The following is a 17,256-nucleotide window of genomic DNA, read 5'->3' on the forward strand; positions in this document are numbered from 1 at the left end:
ACCCGAGTGACACTGGGGAACCTTCAGAGCCACACCAAGTGGTACTCAAGGACCTCCAGGAAGGGGACCTTATTTTAAACTGCCTTTCTTAACGGCACTATGACTAACTGGGTCAGAGCCTTCATTTTCGGGAACACTATTCTATAAATAAAAGCAGCCCCTTTGAGCACAATAGACCGAGAGCCCTGCAGCTCTCCGAGGAGCTTGCACAAAAGTAACATATCCATTAATGCACCCAGCGGCCTGTGAACGCGGCAGCAGAGAGAGAGGTCACAGCACACTGCCTCTGTGGGGCACTCAGGTGAAATAACACGCCTCCCGGTCCTCTGCCCCTTTGCATTTGAATGTGAAAACAGACCAATGCGGGCATGGTACTGCGTGAATGCTGCGGAATAGCATATAGTGTTACAGGCTGGAACTTGCCAGGAGCCTCCTCGGGTTACCACCAAGCATGCTAATACCCACACCAGCACTGGAGTCGAGGAAAGGACGGGCACGGGTGATTCCTTTCCACAGAATTCATCTGGGAATTTTGAATTCTGGAATTTTAGCACCCGTTTACAAGTTCTAAACAGTTTGTGATTTTTGTCCTCTGAATGGGTGCGGCCGCATTTCAGAGAGAGACAGACAGAGACAGAGACAGAGAAAGAGGTGTCTGTGCATTTCAGAGCCCACCGCATAAACCACAGGAATTGTGAAATCAGGAATGAGATGGCACGAACAATGTTCAACTAGCCACAGTGCATGGAGGCAAACCCACTCTTAGGGCTTCCTGGTCTGCGCCAGGGGCCTTATCTCTGTGGGGAAGAAGCAGGAGCCACTACCCACCCCCAATCTCTGCCTCCTTTGCATTAGGACTGCAGTGACCCAGGAGCCAAATGCACAATGAGTGCAAGAATTTCGTGGGCAGGGGGCTGGAGCGATAGCACAGCGGGTAGGGTATTTGGCCGACTCACTCGGCCAACCTGGGTTGGAATCCCAGCATCCCATATGGTTCCCTGAGCACCGCCAAGGGTAATTCCTGAGTGCAGAGCCAGGATTAACCCCTGTGCATCACTGAGTGTGACCCAAAAAGCCAGAATTCCGTGGGCATCTTCAACCAGACCTCACTCTGACTCTCCAGTCCCCCTGAGGATGAGTCTTGTGAGGTAAGAGAAAGCACCAGCATTCCTGCCACAGGAGGCCCCCTTCCCAGACAGCTGGAAAAGTCTCCCCTCTGTTCTCAAGCCACCCCTGGGGCTCACCAAACACTGGCCAGCCAAGTATCGGATGCCCAGATCTCCTGTCGAGCCACTCCACCTGGAATTCATTCTCACAGGGAAACTAGCTGCATCGATATTTCAAGAACTGAAGAGTCAGAAAATTTGGTGAGTTTCCTCTTTCTGGCTTCTGGAGGTCTCTCTCCTTGCCAACCTCTCTCCTGCCTCCTGAGGGCCTCCTGTTAGGACTGCCTTAACCAGGACCTGAAGCACCACACAAAGGTGCCGCCTGGATGTGTGCCGACCACACAAAAACACGAGGTTGTAAGGCAGATGTGGAGGTTCTGGATTCCCAGCGGAGCCTGAAGCACAGACCCCTGGGCTGATGGGACCATGCACCCCTGGGAGAATGGGCACGTGGGAACTCAAGTGTCTGAAGCTAGAGTCACCTTGACAGTCAAAACAAAGGGTGTGTGCCCTGGAGGGCAGGGGACAGGGGGTCCGACTCACGTGATTCCTTTTGCCTTCTTCATTTCCCATCGAAGCGACGACCGTCTCTGAAAAGACCGTTTGCCCAGTATTGTTGTTGGTGACCTAATAATGCAGAACACGAACAGTGGTGGTGAGCTGGGCAAAGCTCGCACATTTTGACTCGGCTTTCACTTCTGAAAGCAGAAGCATCCAGGTTGTCTCCACCCGCTGTCCAGCCCAGCCGTCTACCATCAGACAGCCTCCCTTCCCTGCAGTGAACAGGGCCAACCTTGGGTGTTGTCAGGGAGGAGGTGGTAGCAGAAACTGCTCCCCACAGTGTCGAGCTAACTAGTCACCTAACTAGCATCCAGTGGCTGCTCTTCTTTTCACTCCGGGGCTCCTAGGCTGAAAGGCAATATCTACTTCCTTTTTGACTGTTGCAGGTCTGGGCGTCTGAGGGGACATCTTTCACGAGGAGCAAGCAGATCTCAGCTACGCTGCCCCCTCCTTGCTCTGGTTGAGTGAGCTTGTTTCAACAAGCAACAACAGAATGAGCATACTTATAGTCCCCTCTCTCCTCTCCCTCCCAGTCTGTCATCAACAGCAAGCACCTCACAGTGAAGCTTAGCTATAGCACCTGGACCCTCACTGTCCCTGCAAGGGTGACCATGAAGTTAGTTCTGGTTTGGGTTATTTCTGGTTTGGACTGGTTATGAAGAATTCTGGCTTGGGAGCTAAAGGTCTGTTTTTTTGTTTTTTGTTTTTTTTTTGAGCCATAGCTTAGCTACCAATAACTATCTAGGATGCCATTTAAACAACTCATTTCTCCCCTCTGATTCACAGTTTTCTCACTTCTAGGTCATCTTTAAATTTCCTGCCAAATCTAATATCTCAGGAGTCTGTATTTGAACAAAGAGAAATGCTTAGCCTCGTTCGCATGAAAGGAAGGATTACGTCTTCAATAACATCTGCTAAATTTTTTATCAAAACAATTCCTTTCCACAACAAAAGGATGGTTATCTCATTCCTCCAGGCCACATTTGCACTGATAAACTGATTATTGTATGTTTTAAGGTTCTATGGTGCTGTGCATGTGGGTTGCAAAATTTCTCCAAGCCTTTATAGTGCGAACAGGTACTTTGTTATCTCTCTGAGAAATACATAATGTTTTCAAGTACATCTCTTCACTACTGAGATCTCTTTCATGAAGTACTGCACCAGACAGATGTCCCAAGGAACTCACCTGAGAATTATCTGGCTGTGTTGATTAAGGAACTTTAAAGACCTGAACCATGGAAAAATGCAAACCACTTGTTTTTGCACATCACTTAATTTATAGCGTGCTCTAACATATTGCAGATCACTCAACCTCACAATACTGTGGGGTGATACTGACATCCTTATTTCATAAATATGATTAGCGAGGGTCATGGAATTTTAGTGTATTTTTTTCCAAAATAAGACTCATTACTGGAACAGGTATGAGGTATTCTGATACCTACATGGAGCAATGTTAATAAGCAACGAAGGGACTCAGGGCTGGAGTGATAGCACAGTGGGTAGGGCATTTGCCCTGCACGTGGCGGACCTGGGTTCGATTCCCAGCATCCCATATGGTCCCCCAGCACCGCCAGGAGTAATTCCTGAGTGTAGAGACAGGAGTAACCCCTGTGCATCGCTGGGTATGACCCGAAAAGAAAAAAAAAAAAAGAAGCAACTGAGGGACTAGAGAGATGGGAGAGGAGTTAAGATGCTTGCCTTGCACATGGCCAACCCCCGTTCAATCCCCAGCATGATATATGGTTCTTCCGACCACTGCCAGAAATGAGCCCTGAGCAAAGAGCCAGAAGTAAGCCCTGATCATTGCTGGATGTGTCCCCCTCCCCACTACACACACTCTAATAAATGAAGCAACAGCACTGAACAATAAGCAGCTGAAATTATAGGCAAATTATTGTCAGAAAGGAATATATAACATTGTTTTGGGCAAGAATAAAATAATCACTTTGAAACCATGCTTTAGTGTATCAGACATGCAAGTCTGAATGGTTCTGCTTCTCTAGGGACTCATTCATTAGTCTGCAGCCAGGCCTATCAATAAGCTGTGGAAAGAGCAATGGCCATGCAAAGGCTATTTTATAATCCAAGCAACGAATCATGAAAATGAACCCCTTTATGATTGATGGCACAGAAACGCTGTTTCATTTATCTCATTACCTGGGCTCTTGGAGTAAGGCTTTTTGTGAGAGTCAGCACAGCCTTGTATAGAGGAGCTGAGATAAGACAGCAATCAAGAGCCTTCATGTTCACCCAACAAAGTCAACTTCACACACCCCAACCGTGACCCTGAATATGTGCTCAGCAGACATTCCTCACAAGAGAACAGCTTGCATGGGTTTGCTCTCAAAGTGCTGCTAAAAGCAAGTCAGAGACACACCAGAGTGAGACCAGTGCCACTGATCTCTAGATTTGCAATGTTTTCTTCCTCGGGGCATGTTGGGAACAAGCCTACTTGTTCCTCATGCAAGACATTAATTGGACCATGAGACACTCAGACATGTGGTAGGTAAGATGGAAAGAAGTCAGAATTAGAAGTTTGAATGGATACCCAGCAAATGAATGCCATAACCTATAACAAGAAAGGCCTCCACTTCTAAAATGGGACTATTTATAAGTTCCTTCTAATGAGACAGAGAAGGTCTATTTGTCAACTACAAAATGGTATCTACTTCAACTCCTCACTAAAAAATGCATAGATCCTCTCAGATAAATTCATTAAACTGAATATTTGGAAACCATCTCTCTAGATACTGCTTGATTTTTTTTTCCCCAAATGATAAAAATCCCTGAACATTCCTCTGCCATTGGACTGGCAGGAAGCCTAGAGTTAAATTCATTGTTTAAATGCAAAAGCAATTTAGGTCTCTTGATACATATCTCTCCCCTTTAAATAGTTCCCTCTGGCTTTAATCCTCATCTATGTTTTTGACATGTGTATCAAATATATAAACAAGTCCTTGAGTTCCTTAATGGGGGGAAAAGAGGGAGGGCTGACCTTGACGGGCCTTACCTTGTGAATTTCTCGGTGCACTTGGACAGTACTATTTCCAATCCTGGTTTCTGTATAGGTCTCATTGTGATAGTTGGGAGGCAGGTTTACCAGGATTGCTTCTGACGATGCTTTAGTAGCAGCTTCTTCTGCCTCCATCTATGAAATCAAAGAACATAATGAGCAAACTATCTTTCCCATATAAATCAGAGTCCATTAGGAAAAAGGGACTAATGTTAACTGTTGAGTACTGGTGAGTGCCCGCTGGAACACCATATTGTATCAAATATTTAACAAATAACCTAGGCTTACATCTTCCTGTGAGTGTGAACTGCGCCCATATCACAAAGGGGGAAAATGAGGCATAGTTGGACCAGATCATTTTACAAGACCTTTAGGGACAGGTAGAGCTGGAAGTTGAGCATGTTGTCATTCAACAGTCTCATCCCTCTACAAATGGGACCCTACTGACCTCCTCATAATCCAGGGGCCCTGGATTCGATTCCACGCAGGATAACAATCCACCCCCCTCCCCACCTCTCCCTCTTTCTCTCACTGAGGGCACATATGACTACAGAAGTGCTTTCTGCTCATTCTGCTTAGACCTCACACCACATGAAGGGAGTTTACTCGAACAGAGTGCAGACTCTGGAAGCAGGCAGAGCAGCCCCCTCCTCCCTGCAGGTGAGTCTCTCTCCCAGGATCTCAGGGGACTGAGCCCTGGTGGGTCTTAGTAGTAACCTGCTCAGTAGCGCAGCCATCTTGCCTTTCTTCCCTACCATTTCACTTCCGTTCTCTTCTCCTGATTCTGGGATAACACCCTAAATAAATAATCTGCTCTTACATCCTGCCTGGGGGAGAGGGGTGCAGTGGTAGTGGTGAGGAACTAACACAGCTCTTTGGGCTAGAGAAAGAGTTCAATGAGATGAACACTTGCTTTGCATGTGGAAGGTCCAGGTTCGAGTCCTAGCACCACATGATTCCCCCAAGCACCACTGGGAGCGACTCCTCAGCACAGAGATTATAATTGTTCCTGAGCACCGCCAAGTGAGCCCACCAAAAAGGCAAAAATAGAGGCAGCTCTTTACCCCTTGCAGGAATGGACCAGCTATGTCTCCCTCTTGGGGAGAAGCCCCACCTTTTGGGTAGGAGAGGGACATGTACAGAGACACAGAGGGGTAGTCTTCTGGATCTTCTGCCACTTGTCCTCCAGTGTTGGGTTTCTGAGGCCACTCTCCACAGACACCCCCACCGCAGTCTTCCCATCTTCCCACCCTCTCTGTGAGATCTATCAGCCAACAGTCAATTCACATCTCTCAATTTCCCCGTTGAAGGGGCAGCTACCTACACCCCATTCACAGCTCAAAGGCAGGCCACAACATGACCTAATTGAGCCCAAAATCTATGGATCTTGGGGCTGGAGTGATAGCACAGCAGGTAGGGCATTTGCCTTGCACGTGGCCGACCCGGGTTCAAATCCCAGCATCCCATATGGTCCCCTGAGCACCGCCAGGGGTGATTCCTGAGTGCATGAGCCAGGAGTGACCCCTGTGCATTGCTGGGTGTGACACAAAAAGCAAAAAAAAAAAAATCTATGGATCTAAAAGGAGAGGAGAGTCAGAGAAGTTCTAGCTGCTGGTGGGAGCTATCCCAATACTGTTTCTTTGACTATGGGCTATCTACATTCCTTAAAATTCACCCTCAGACAGACTTTACTCTTCAAAGATCTGGTCCTCAATCCCTTTTCTTGTTACAGGAGCCCCCTTCTTTTCCTGACTCTTCTAACCCAATCTGCTGAGTTGGGGCAGAATTCCCAGGGATCAGTGCTACACAAAAACACTGAACTAGAAGGAAGAAGAAAGGAGAGGGTCAGTCTGAAAGACGCAAACAACCACTGTGTGTGCCCCTGAGGTAGCTGCTAAGTCTCTAGAGACTTCATCGCCCAGTTCGTGGTGATGATCACCAACCCCATCATCTTCATCACCATCAAAACAACAACAGCCCCTGGGTTAGGGCATCAGTTGTCTCTGGGCCCTTGAAAGAGCCCCCTTCCCTGGATCTGGAAGATCCAGACCTTCCAGATCTCCCCGAACACTACCAGCACCCCTGTGAGGAAGGAGTTCTAGCCTGCTCAGGAAAAGTAATGCCTGCCTAGAAAAGGAGCCTGAGAGAGGCAAAGGAATATGAAGTGTGTGAAGAAATGGAAAAGTAAGCACAAAGAGCCAGGAGAGTGGGATGAAGGAGTCTACCTAAGTTTATCACACCATCAAGCTACAAATGCACAGGCTTGGTTCGAGTGCAGCTTTGTTGATTGGAACCAAGCACCTTTCCCTACAGCCCTTCTGCCTGTCCCCCGGAAGCGCAGGCTTTTCCCACGAGAGAGCACAGCCCCACACAAACTAGTTTCAAGATGATGATGACCACTTCGAGAAGCAATGTAGAGGTTGTAAAAACAGAGTAGGAAGGTTTGTGAGAAGAAGAGACCAAACTGGGCAGAACTCAAGAACAGGGAGAACCTGGACAGAAAAGGGCAAGAGCACGCCCAGTTGCAGCCTGCTGGAAAAGAATGGGGCGGGCTGCAGACTGGGACACAGGGTGCATGAAGCAGGAAAGGGCAGGGAGGCAGATCCCAGAGCAGCTGGAAAGCAGATGCAGTGGCTGCTTCTCCAGAACAGAATTGTGTCCATAATTAAAAACAATAACAACCCCCCCTCAAATATCTTCCCCATTCAGCCAAATTGGATGATTGGGGGGAAAGCACCTCCCAAAGGCACCCATATATAAACTTCTCATAAACATTTTGTTCCATCCCTTCCCTGCACCCCATGCCACCTCATCTCCCCCAATCCAAGGAATAGTGAGTTGCAGAATTCGAAAGCATAGTCGGGACATCAGGTTGACCCAGGAACACACAGCCTTGAACTGCTCAGGTCACCTGATACTGAGATGTTTTTTCTAATCGAGGATTCACATTTCAACCATCATGAATGTTGGCTGACTCAAGCTGTAGATATGGCACCCAAAATACGAACAGATTATTACAGATTATATTCACTTTTTTTTTATCGATAGTACCCCTAACATTCCTTGTTGTCCAAAGGTCAAATGTAGAATCTAGAGAAGGAAGAGAGGGGATTCAGGGTAGTGGCTAGAATAGAATCTGAAAACAGAAAAGTTATGTCTGGGAAGGGCATTTGAGATAGGAATGGTACTAAATAATTCCAGAAGGACAAGTCACTGGCTTTGGTAAGAAAGTGTCAGGGTGCTGGAGTGGGGCGAGGTGGGGCCAAGTCCCAGCTCTGCCACGAAGCAACTCTGTGACTTTGAAATGGTGGCACATGTCTCTCAAGCTCTGTTCTCTCTGTGGGAGAATGAGACCGTCCTATTTTGCTCAAAGGGTCTCAAAACCCAAGAGCTGGGCTCAGGCACCTACCATCCAGCAGGGGCAACACAGCACTACTCTCATAATAATCTCCAATAGGAAGAAAGACGCTAGCTTGCCAGAGAATGTTGGGGAGCAAATGGAAAGAGCAGACAGAGGGGGTTATATGTCTGAAGAGTTCGTGAACAAAATGGGAAAAGAAAAGGGAGGCAGCCAAGACAGAATGTAGAAAGGGGAAGAAAAGAATTTTAAATTTTTTGTAAGCAAGAGATCCTGGCATGTTTCGTGATAGGAAATTTACAGCTGGAAAAGCGTAGGAGACAGAGGTGCAACAGATGATATATCCAGAAGGAGAAGGGAATGTTTTAATATTTTAAAACTCTCGCTGGAATCTGAATACTTCAGTTCAGCTTTCAAATAATAATTGACAAGTTACCAAATCTCGAGTTTGCTTTGGACTCTGCAGACAAGCTTTTTATAAAACTGTCTCCCTTTCAGCCAGTGGTTATTTCAGTAGAATGAGCCAACTTCTTTAGTGGTACTGTGAGCGAAAAGCATGGCTTACAATGGAAATTTCAAATGCAACTCTTACTGCCACTACTAAGAGAAATATAAGCCTGAAGCAACAGGAGTTGTTTCATAGAGAAGGAATGTGAATGTTATTAAAAATGGCACTTAGAATTGGTTGAATCTGTGTGTCTGTTAAACGGACATATACAGTAAGAGAAAGAGGAGACGGAAGGCCAGGGGGTAGCACAAAGGGCTGGAAAATATGCCTTGTATGTGCAAGACTTCAATTCCTATCACCACATGGTAACCTGAGTACTGTCAGGTGTAGCCCTGATGGTCCCTGAGGACCACCAGGTGTGATTCTGGGGACACTTAGCATCACTGGGCTTGGGGAATGTCACATTTCTGGGCCCACAACAAAATCTTTGGCAGGGGTTGTCTGAGTATAAGATTTAAGTTTTCTTAAAAGTATTCTTAAAAAGATGGGAGTGGCCCCCCTTGAATATATAGGCCTTCCCCATTCAAGCAAAGAAAACTAAAAAGAATAAGTGAAGAGATAAATCCAGGCTTGATATTGGGCTTCTCCCTAGGAATAAATGAGGTGATAAAAAAGATCTTACAGGGGCTGGAGAGATAGTACAGCGGGTAGGGCATCTGCCTTATATGAAATTTGATCTCTGGCACCCCATAGAGTCCCCCAAGCACCACCAGGAGTGAGTGATCCCTAAGCACATAACCAGGAGTAATCCCTGAGCACTGCCAGCAGTGACCCCAAAGCAAACACACAAAAACCAATAAATAAAGGGAAAAAAGAATTTTTTTAAATCTTATAATTTTCCAGTTAGAGATGTGACAATGTGGAGGGGAAGAAGGAGAGGGCAGTGAGCAGTTTTATCCTCAAAACACATTTGGAACTAGGGAGGTAACATAATGGACTAGAGTGCTGGCTTATGCATGGGGAACCCTAGGTTCATTCCCTGGAACCAGATGATCCCCCAGCACCACCTGGAGGATCCCTGAGCACTGTAGATGGAGAAACCCTCAAGTAGAACTGGGTACACTCCCCAATAAAAACAAAATACACTTAGTAACATAAAGAACCATATACCCAGAAAACAGAAATATTCCAGACTGAACCATCAGTACAGATTTTCTCCCCTGACGATGATCCTGCAAATAGTTTATAGTTAACTTGTATTTCCCCTTAAGAGAAATCAGCAGCTTGAGTCAGCCGGAATACTAAAAGTTCAGGAAGCTGCTTGAAAGCAGACTCATGATGCAACTATGTAAACAAGTAATGAATGCATCTGGCCCGGCCTTTCTGGTTGTTCCTAGGACAGCAAATAAAAAAACAATTATCACAGCGGGTAGGGCATTTGCCTTGCACACGGTTGACCTGGGTTAGATTCCCAGCATCCCATATGGCCCATTGAGCACCGCCAGGAGTAATTCCTGAGTGCATGAGCCAGGAGTAACCCCTGTGCATCGCCAGGTGTGACCCAGAAAGCAAAAAAAAAAAAAAAAAAAAAAAAACCCAAACAAGCAAACAAAAAAAAAACAATTATCATTATCATACAAAGATAACATTTTATGATCTTTTTGACATTCTTTAAAAAATTCGGAATGTGGGGCTGGAGCAATAGCACAGCTGGTGGGGCATTTGCCTTGCACGTGGCCGATCCGGGTTCGATTCCCAGCATCCCATATGGTCCCCTGAGCACCGTCAGGGGTGGTTCCCGAGTGCAGAGCCAGGAGTGATCCCTGTGCATCGCCATGTGTGACCCAAAAAGCAAAAAAAAAAAAATTTTTTTTTTGAATGAATAACCCCAATGCACTAAAAAACTATTGTGTATTAGGCACTGGTCCTTCCCACAATCAATATGATGAAAACAGAATCAGAGCTACCATTTTTTGAGAACTGAAAATCTTGCATTAGCCTTATACTCATATCCTAGGTATGTTGCTCCAAATCTACCTATTTTAGATGAGAGGTGGGGGATGGAGAGGAGAGGAGAGAGAAGAGCTTGTTCTTTTTGCGGGAAATCTTATTTGATTCTTCTCTTTACCTAAAGGGTGGACATTTTCTTTATATCCAACCCCAGACTGCAGTGCTAGGAAGCACCAGTGCTGGGATCATATGGAGAAAGGCTGTTTCTCCCATCAGGCAGGTGTTCAGCGACTCTCAGCCTGTCCCCACTGCCAGGGAGGACAGACTGCTTTGAGGACCGTCTGCCCACCTGCACAGCTGCAGCAGAATTATGCCTGGAGGCAAGATGTGAACAACTGCACTCTGTAGCACAAATGGCCACAAGGATCCTTCTGGGCCCTAAGGGGCTCTGGTCAGTAAGGAGCCTGTGAGGTCCCTTGCGGGTCACCCCTCTCCTGCCCAGGCACCAGCCTCAGGCTACCTATACCTGTCCACTGACCACATGGGGGTGAGCCCCTGTCTCACTGGGAATCAGTATGCAAGAGAGAGAATCCAAGACCCCAGGGAAGGAAAACAACACCCTGACCTGGAATTGGAAAACCCCTGAGCTGAATTAAATTTGAAGGCACAGTTGAGGTGTTGCGTCTATCTGAGCCCCTGTACCTTCCATGAATGCACCTCCAGAGTTTGTGTTGCTACAGGAAATAGAATGCCCAGGGGCCTGGGTCTGGCCTGACCGGTGGATGTGGAGGTTTCAGCAGCCCAGGGTCTCCTTCACTTCCAGAGGGTGGCAGGAAGAAAGGGGCAGCATCCTCAGTGACACCACGGGAGGGCAGTTCTCAGTCCCCTCTGCCCAGTCCTGGAGGCTCTGTCCAAGGGCGCTCACCAGTTGGAGGGTGTCGGGGTGTGTGTGGAGGCCACAGTCTGCTGCCTGGACATCTGATCTCCTTTCCTCCCACTTCCCTGGCATTGCTGGCATCCCTCCAGATGGCTGTAGCCAGAACTGGGTCCAACAGGGAGTGCCATAGATAGGGATAGGTACAGATGCTCCCCTGGGCCAGGGGAGCTGGGCCAGCCTCTCCTCCCACCTGGCAATGCTTTGTTGCCAACCAGAGGGGAAAGAAACTTTGTCCACAGTGTTTGGAACTGGGAGATAACAGCAGACAGGCGGGCAAAGCTGTGCTTTGTCAAGGTGTCTGGTGTCTGCTGATCACACGTGGGTGATCACACGTGATCACATGTGCTCTTTATTGCATGGTTCTGAAATGCCAGGCACCCACACTTACTGTGGCATTTAATTCTCATGGGAAACTGACGGAGAGATTCTTTTTTTTGGGGGGGATGGTGCTTTTGATGCCTTTCTTGATCAAACACAGACCCATCCCCATGCAAGGGAAGTGCTCTTGGGCTGAAGTGATAGTACAGTGGGTAGGGGGCTTGCCTGGTCCAGACCCAAGCTGGGCTTCATCTTCAGCACCACGGAGGGGCCCCTGAACCACCAGGAGTGATCCCTGAGCATAGAGCCAGGAGTAAGTGTGGCCCCAACCCTCTCCCCTCCCCTACACTTCCCCCACCCTACATACACAAAAACGTTGTGTTATCTAGCACTGAGTTGCCTCCAGGCTCGAGGTATATATATCACAGGACTTGTCCTGTGTGCCCCCCTGGTGTGACCAAGACCTTGAGCCCAGGACTTGAGCCCAAGACTGATTGCAGAGCATTCTTGCGGTACACTGTGAGGCAATCCTTTGCATTACCCTCCACCTTCAACTCCCAGCCTTTGATGAGTCACATGACTGGTATTTGGGGTTCTGGTTTCCTTTTTTTTTTTTCCTGTGTCCATAGGGCAGCCCAAAGTTCTCTTGTTCCCACAAGGCCTCTTAACTGGACCTTAGATGGCATACGCACAAAGCTCAGGGTTAGGACTTGCAATGTCTATAGAGTTTCGGGGCATCTCTGCGAAACTAAGAGGGCGCTGAAACACCTCGGCGCGCATCAGCGTGCGCCCGGGGAGTGCACAGCGGCGACTACAGCGGCTCTGCAGGCAGGCGGTGACCCAGGCACCGGTGGGTCCAGCCTGAAGCTCTGCGTGCAAGAGCGCAGAGTGCAGTGGAGACAGGACTCTCCCGTGCAGCCTCCAGAATCCCCGCTAGCCCCAAACTAGCCGCCCGCCTTCGCCAACCCTCCGCGGCGGGTCCCCGGGGACCCGCTTCCCCGCAGCCGCCTTCCGCGTCTGGCGCCGGGACGCACCCACCTCTTCCACCGCGCTGCGCAGTTTATACTGAGTGTCCTCCATCAGTTCCTCGACCTCGCGGAACATCTCGTTGAGGGTGGCCTCCTCCTGCGGGTAGCTGAGAGCCGGGCCGGGCTCGGCGGGAGCCGAGGTCGCCGCAGGCGCGGGCGCGGGGGCCGTGGGCACCGCCGAGGCCAGCAGCAGGCACAGCAGCGTGCCTCCGAGTCGCCCCATCTCTGTTGCCGCCGCCTGGGGCCGGGAACGCAGTGAGCGGCGCACGGGCCACCCGCCTCGCCCGCCCCCTACAACGACCCGCCTCCCCGCACCCACCCCGGGGCCGCACCGGACCGTCCCTTTCCCTCCCGCTCGCTCTCCGCAGCTCCGGACCCCCGCGCGGCCTTTCCCGCCTCCTGGCGCACCCGGTCCCCAGGGCTTGTCCCTCCCGGGAGTGACTGCCCCGGTTCCCCGACTCCAGCACGCTCCCTCCGAGCCCAGATCCGTCCCAGCCTCGAGCAGGGCCGCCGCCTCCCCCCGCCCTCACCCCCAGATGCGAGCGCAGCTCTGGCGCCTTCGGCCCGAGCCGCTTCCCAGGGCGCAGACCCGCGACCCCGACCCTCCCTCCAGGGCGAGAACCAATCCGACCCGCACCAGGCCGGGGTGCGCTCCGGGCCGGACCTGCCTGGCTTGGCGGGGATGCTGCGGCGAGTCGCGGGAGCAGGAGGCGCGCGGCGGAGGGGCGCGGGGGCGCGGAGCGCGGCGCTGGTACCCGAGCGCGCCCCGGCCCGCCCCAGCCCCCGCCCCGCCGCAGTCATTGGCCCGCCCCAGCCCGGCCTCCCCTGCCTGCCGCCGTCTGGCTGGGAGAAGCCAGCCCACACCCCACCCCCACCCCCGCCTGCAGCCCACCCGGCCCATTGTCATCGCTGGTCCGTATTTTGGCAGCAGCTTGCGGGAGAGGGGAGGGTCTTCCTGCTCCCACCCCCAGCCCTTTCCCAGTACCTCGAGCAGCCCTGCGGGACGCAATCCTAGCCCTTCATCGCTCCCTCATCCCAGGCTATCACAGGCCGGCCTTCACTGTCCTACTCCTGCCAGGAACACCCACTTGTAGCTCCCAGAATAAGTCGCGAAGATGTCAGCAGGCAGCTTGAGGGCGGCCTAGCACAGTGGGTGAGATCAGATCTAGCACCCAGCCTGCCCGCGCGGGCATCGCGGCTCTGCTCCTGACTGCTTTAGTGCTTTAGAAATCTGGCTAAATTGCCAGATTCGTCTGCTAAAAAATAAAAAATAATTAAAAAAAAAAACACCCGGGGGCGGGGGGCGGGGTGGGAGGGGGGCGGTGCTGCACCTCAGCGCTTCCCACTTAACCTGCCAAGCCCTGTGGGCTGGGTGCTGCAGGTGCTAAAAGTGTCAGCTCTGTGTCTTAGTCACCTCTGCTTCTATAGCTGCCACTGCTGCAGGTTGCTCAGGAGGAAACTGGCCTAAGGCGCCATGGCTAGGAAGTGAATGTACAGGGATTTAAACCCAGGAATCTGGCTACAGAACCTTCCACCTTCACTGTCCGACTCCCCTATGGGGAGCTGTCTTGGGGATAAGAGTCGCGCTTTCTGTAGGTGGTCGCTGATTAAAACAGGTCCTGGGAATGGATAAAAGAGTTGAGGACACGTGACCCCCAAAGAGGCTGCTTGGGGACGTTGGTCATTTTAAGCTGATGGCCCAGGGAAAGCAGCAGACTGGGAAAGATTCTCTAAACTCTCCCTTTCTGCCCTAAAACAGGCCGTGACATTTCCCACGGGAAATGTGTCCTTTGCGACCTGAAAGTGAAGAGCGTCAGTCTCCCCCAGTCCTGGGAGCCACTGCTCAAGTGCATCTGAGCAGACACATCTAGGTAACCCTGCTCTTCACCCGCTCCGAGGTGTCCCAGACGTTCCTTGGCACTTTCCTACACGCTTTTTCCCTTAGCCCAACTCCTTTGCTTTATGCCTTATCATTTCTTCACAAATGCAGGGTTTTTTCTTTTTAATTTTTAACAGGTAAATAAGTTTTCTGTTCTGGCTACTTTCTTGGGTTCTCATTTTCCTGTGAATGATCTGCTTGCATGTAATCTCTCTCTCTCTCTCTCTCTCTCTCTCTCTCTGCCTGTCTCTCTCTCTGTCTCTCTCTCTTTCTCTCTCTGTCTCTCTCTGCTTTGCTTGGGGGCCACACCTAGTCATGCTTGGAGCTGAGGAACCATGCCCAGCTGTGCTCCAGGGTACCATGGAGTACTGGGGATGGAACATAGGCCTCTCACATATATAACATATGCACCAGGCCTCTGAGGCATCTCCTTGGCCCCTCCATGTAGTCTTTTAATAAGATTCATGTGCAAGGGTCAGAATGATAGTACAGTGGGTTGGGCAACTTGCCTTGCACCCAGCTGAGCTGGGTTTGATCCCTGGCATCCCATGTGGTTCCCTGAGGACAAAGCCAGGAGAAACCCTGAATATCATTGATATGACCCAAAAAAGTCAATATAATTTTAAATGTGTGTGTGTGTGTTCTTAATCTGTTTTCTACCAGCCCAAATTCTAAGATCTGATACCGTGAGTACAGAGGAGAACTTTTCCCCTCTCTTTATAAACACCCTGGCCACACTGTCATACTTATACATCTGAGTTCTCAACAGTGTCATTTGGGCAGCAAGCTTATCTGGGAATCCTTAGCATCAAGCACTAAGCACACCCCAACTCTAGAAGTGACGGTGTGGAGACTCTGAGAAGTCGGGCTTCTACCTAAAGATCCCCCCAGAATGAGAATAGTAAGGCATCTTACTGAATCTGGAAATAGGTTTGGCCTGGCTGACTCACCAACTAGTGCTCTTGTGCTTTCTTTCTGGGACTGACTTTCTTTGTAGGTTTTGCAAGTCAATTCCAGTTCATCTCTGGGCTGTGGCTCCCAACCATGTTCTCCTTTGGCACCTCCTGACTGGCCTCCCACAGGTCCCAGGAATCCTCCTCCCAAGACGATTAGCAGCGCCCCCTCTAGCCCTTGCATGCATGACAGCTGGCATTTAGCTATTCCTTAGCTTTCTAGGGAAGGCCGAAACCAGGCAAGGCCCTGGAGCTGAAGGTCTGCAGATCCCCAGTCCCTTCACCCTTCAGGATCATGCACTGAAAAGAAACTTGAATCAGAGCTGAGGCTGTTGCTGGGGGCCTCATTGGGGGGCAACGCCCAGATGTGAAGCACACTCAGAGTGAAGCATTGCCATCCTTCATGCTGCTGGCTCAAAAGACGGGGAATGTGCTCACAGAAGGCTGAGCTTCTGAAACCTTATCTGGAAACCTGAGATACTAGCCATGAGGGCTGGGGGGTGCTTGCCTTGCATGCAGCTGACCTGAGTTGGATCTTCAGCACCCCAAGCCCTGCCCCAGCTCCACCAAGACTGAGCCCTGAGCACAAAGCAAGGAATAAGCCCTGTATACTGTGGACTGTGGGCCCCCAAACAATAACAAACATAACGATGTGTTGCACCCCCCAGGTATCAGATGAAGGAAAGCATTTACCTAGAGGAGGTTTGGTTTGGTTTTCATTTGGGGCCCTGCAGGCTGTATAACAGGAGCTACTCCTCTTCACACAGTTCTCTGAGGTCTGTGCAGTGTCTGGGAGGAACAAACCCAGGCCTCCTTCAGGCAATACACCTGATCCGGCCCACTGGGATATCTGCCAGCCCTCAGAGGTCTAAGTATTCAATTCCTAAATGCAGGATGGTGTAAGTAGCTCCAATATGGAGGAAAACCACCTTGCTTCCCCCCAAACAGAAAGGTGTTTTTTTTTTTAAGAAAAGAAAAAAGGAAAAAAAGGGGGAAGAAAAGTTACAGGCCTTAAATGTCTGTTCCCAGCTTCATACCAAACTTTTTTGGGGAGAATTGCAGAGAGGGGCCTCCAGTGGACTCGCATGTGAACTGTGGTTAGAACAGCCCTTAGTACCAGTGGGAAAGCCACACTGAGGTGTGGGAGTCCCTGAGTGCAGAGGACCAGGGACACACAGAGCAGGTGGTTTTCCCAGAGCGGTCCAACACACACCGTTAGGGAAGGAACATTCTAAACTTCCATAATGCCTATCACATCACTGGTCTCAGAGTTTTTCAATCTTTTCCCAACCATACTCCTCTTTTGATCATATTTGCTTCCCATGACCCCCTGTTCTACTTGTTGGTCTCATGCTATATCTCTCTGCCCCCCCATTTACACGATTTCACCTCTGACCCCTTTGGAATTTCCTGGGGCCTGCAGCAGGCTCAAGCACCTCAACCCACTTGAGAAGCCCTGTCTTAAGGCTTGTATCTGTTAAGGACACTTGAGGGTTTTTTTTGGATATTGGAAGCACTTTCCTGGAATCATGGTTTACAAATTCTAAGGTCTCACATTTTCTTTTGGGGGGCCCCACTGCATGGATGAGGCGGTGGCTGCAGAGCATCCATCCAGCAGTTTCAGATCCACCATCCTCCCTCC

General features: G+C 50.0%; 1 protein-coding gene across 5 annotated transcripts in view; it reads right to left on the reverse strand.

The window, feature by feature from the left end:
* DKK3 (dickkopf WNT signaling pathway inhibitor 3) overlaps positions 1–13,941 on the reverse strand; it is a 48,600-nt gene extending 34,659 nt beyond the window's left edge. Inside the window, exons 1-4 of one of the 5 annotated variants that reach the window (XM_055142904.1) lie at positions 13,768–13,941; positions 12,793–13,020; positions 4,741–4,878; positions 1,710–1,793 (exon numbers count right to left, since the gene is read on the reverse strand). In XM_055142904.1, coding sequence (XP_054998879.1) covers positions 1,710–1,793; positions 4,741–4,878; positions 12,793–13,005 — 435 coding nt within the window. In that variant the 5' untranslated portion in view covers positions 13,006–13,020; positions 13,768–13,941. Of the gene's footprint in view, positions 1–1,709; positions 1,794–4,740; positions 4,879–12,792; positions 13,021–13,312; positions 13,332–13,419; positions 13,603–13,767 lie in introns of those variants that run through there. The other 4 variants (XM_055142902.1, XM_055142905.1, XM_055142903.1 and 1 more) reach the window with 4 other exon arrangements.
* Positions 13,942–17,256: the final 3,315 nt, after the last annotated feature.

Source organism: Sorex araneus, chromosome 6 (assembly GCF_027595985.1).
Source record: "Sorex araneus isolate mSorAra2 chromosome 6, mSorAra2.pri, whole genome shotgun sequence".
NCBI lineage: Eukaryota > Metazoa > Chordata > Mammalia > Eulipotyphla > Soricidae > Sorex > Sorex araneus.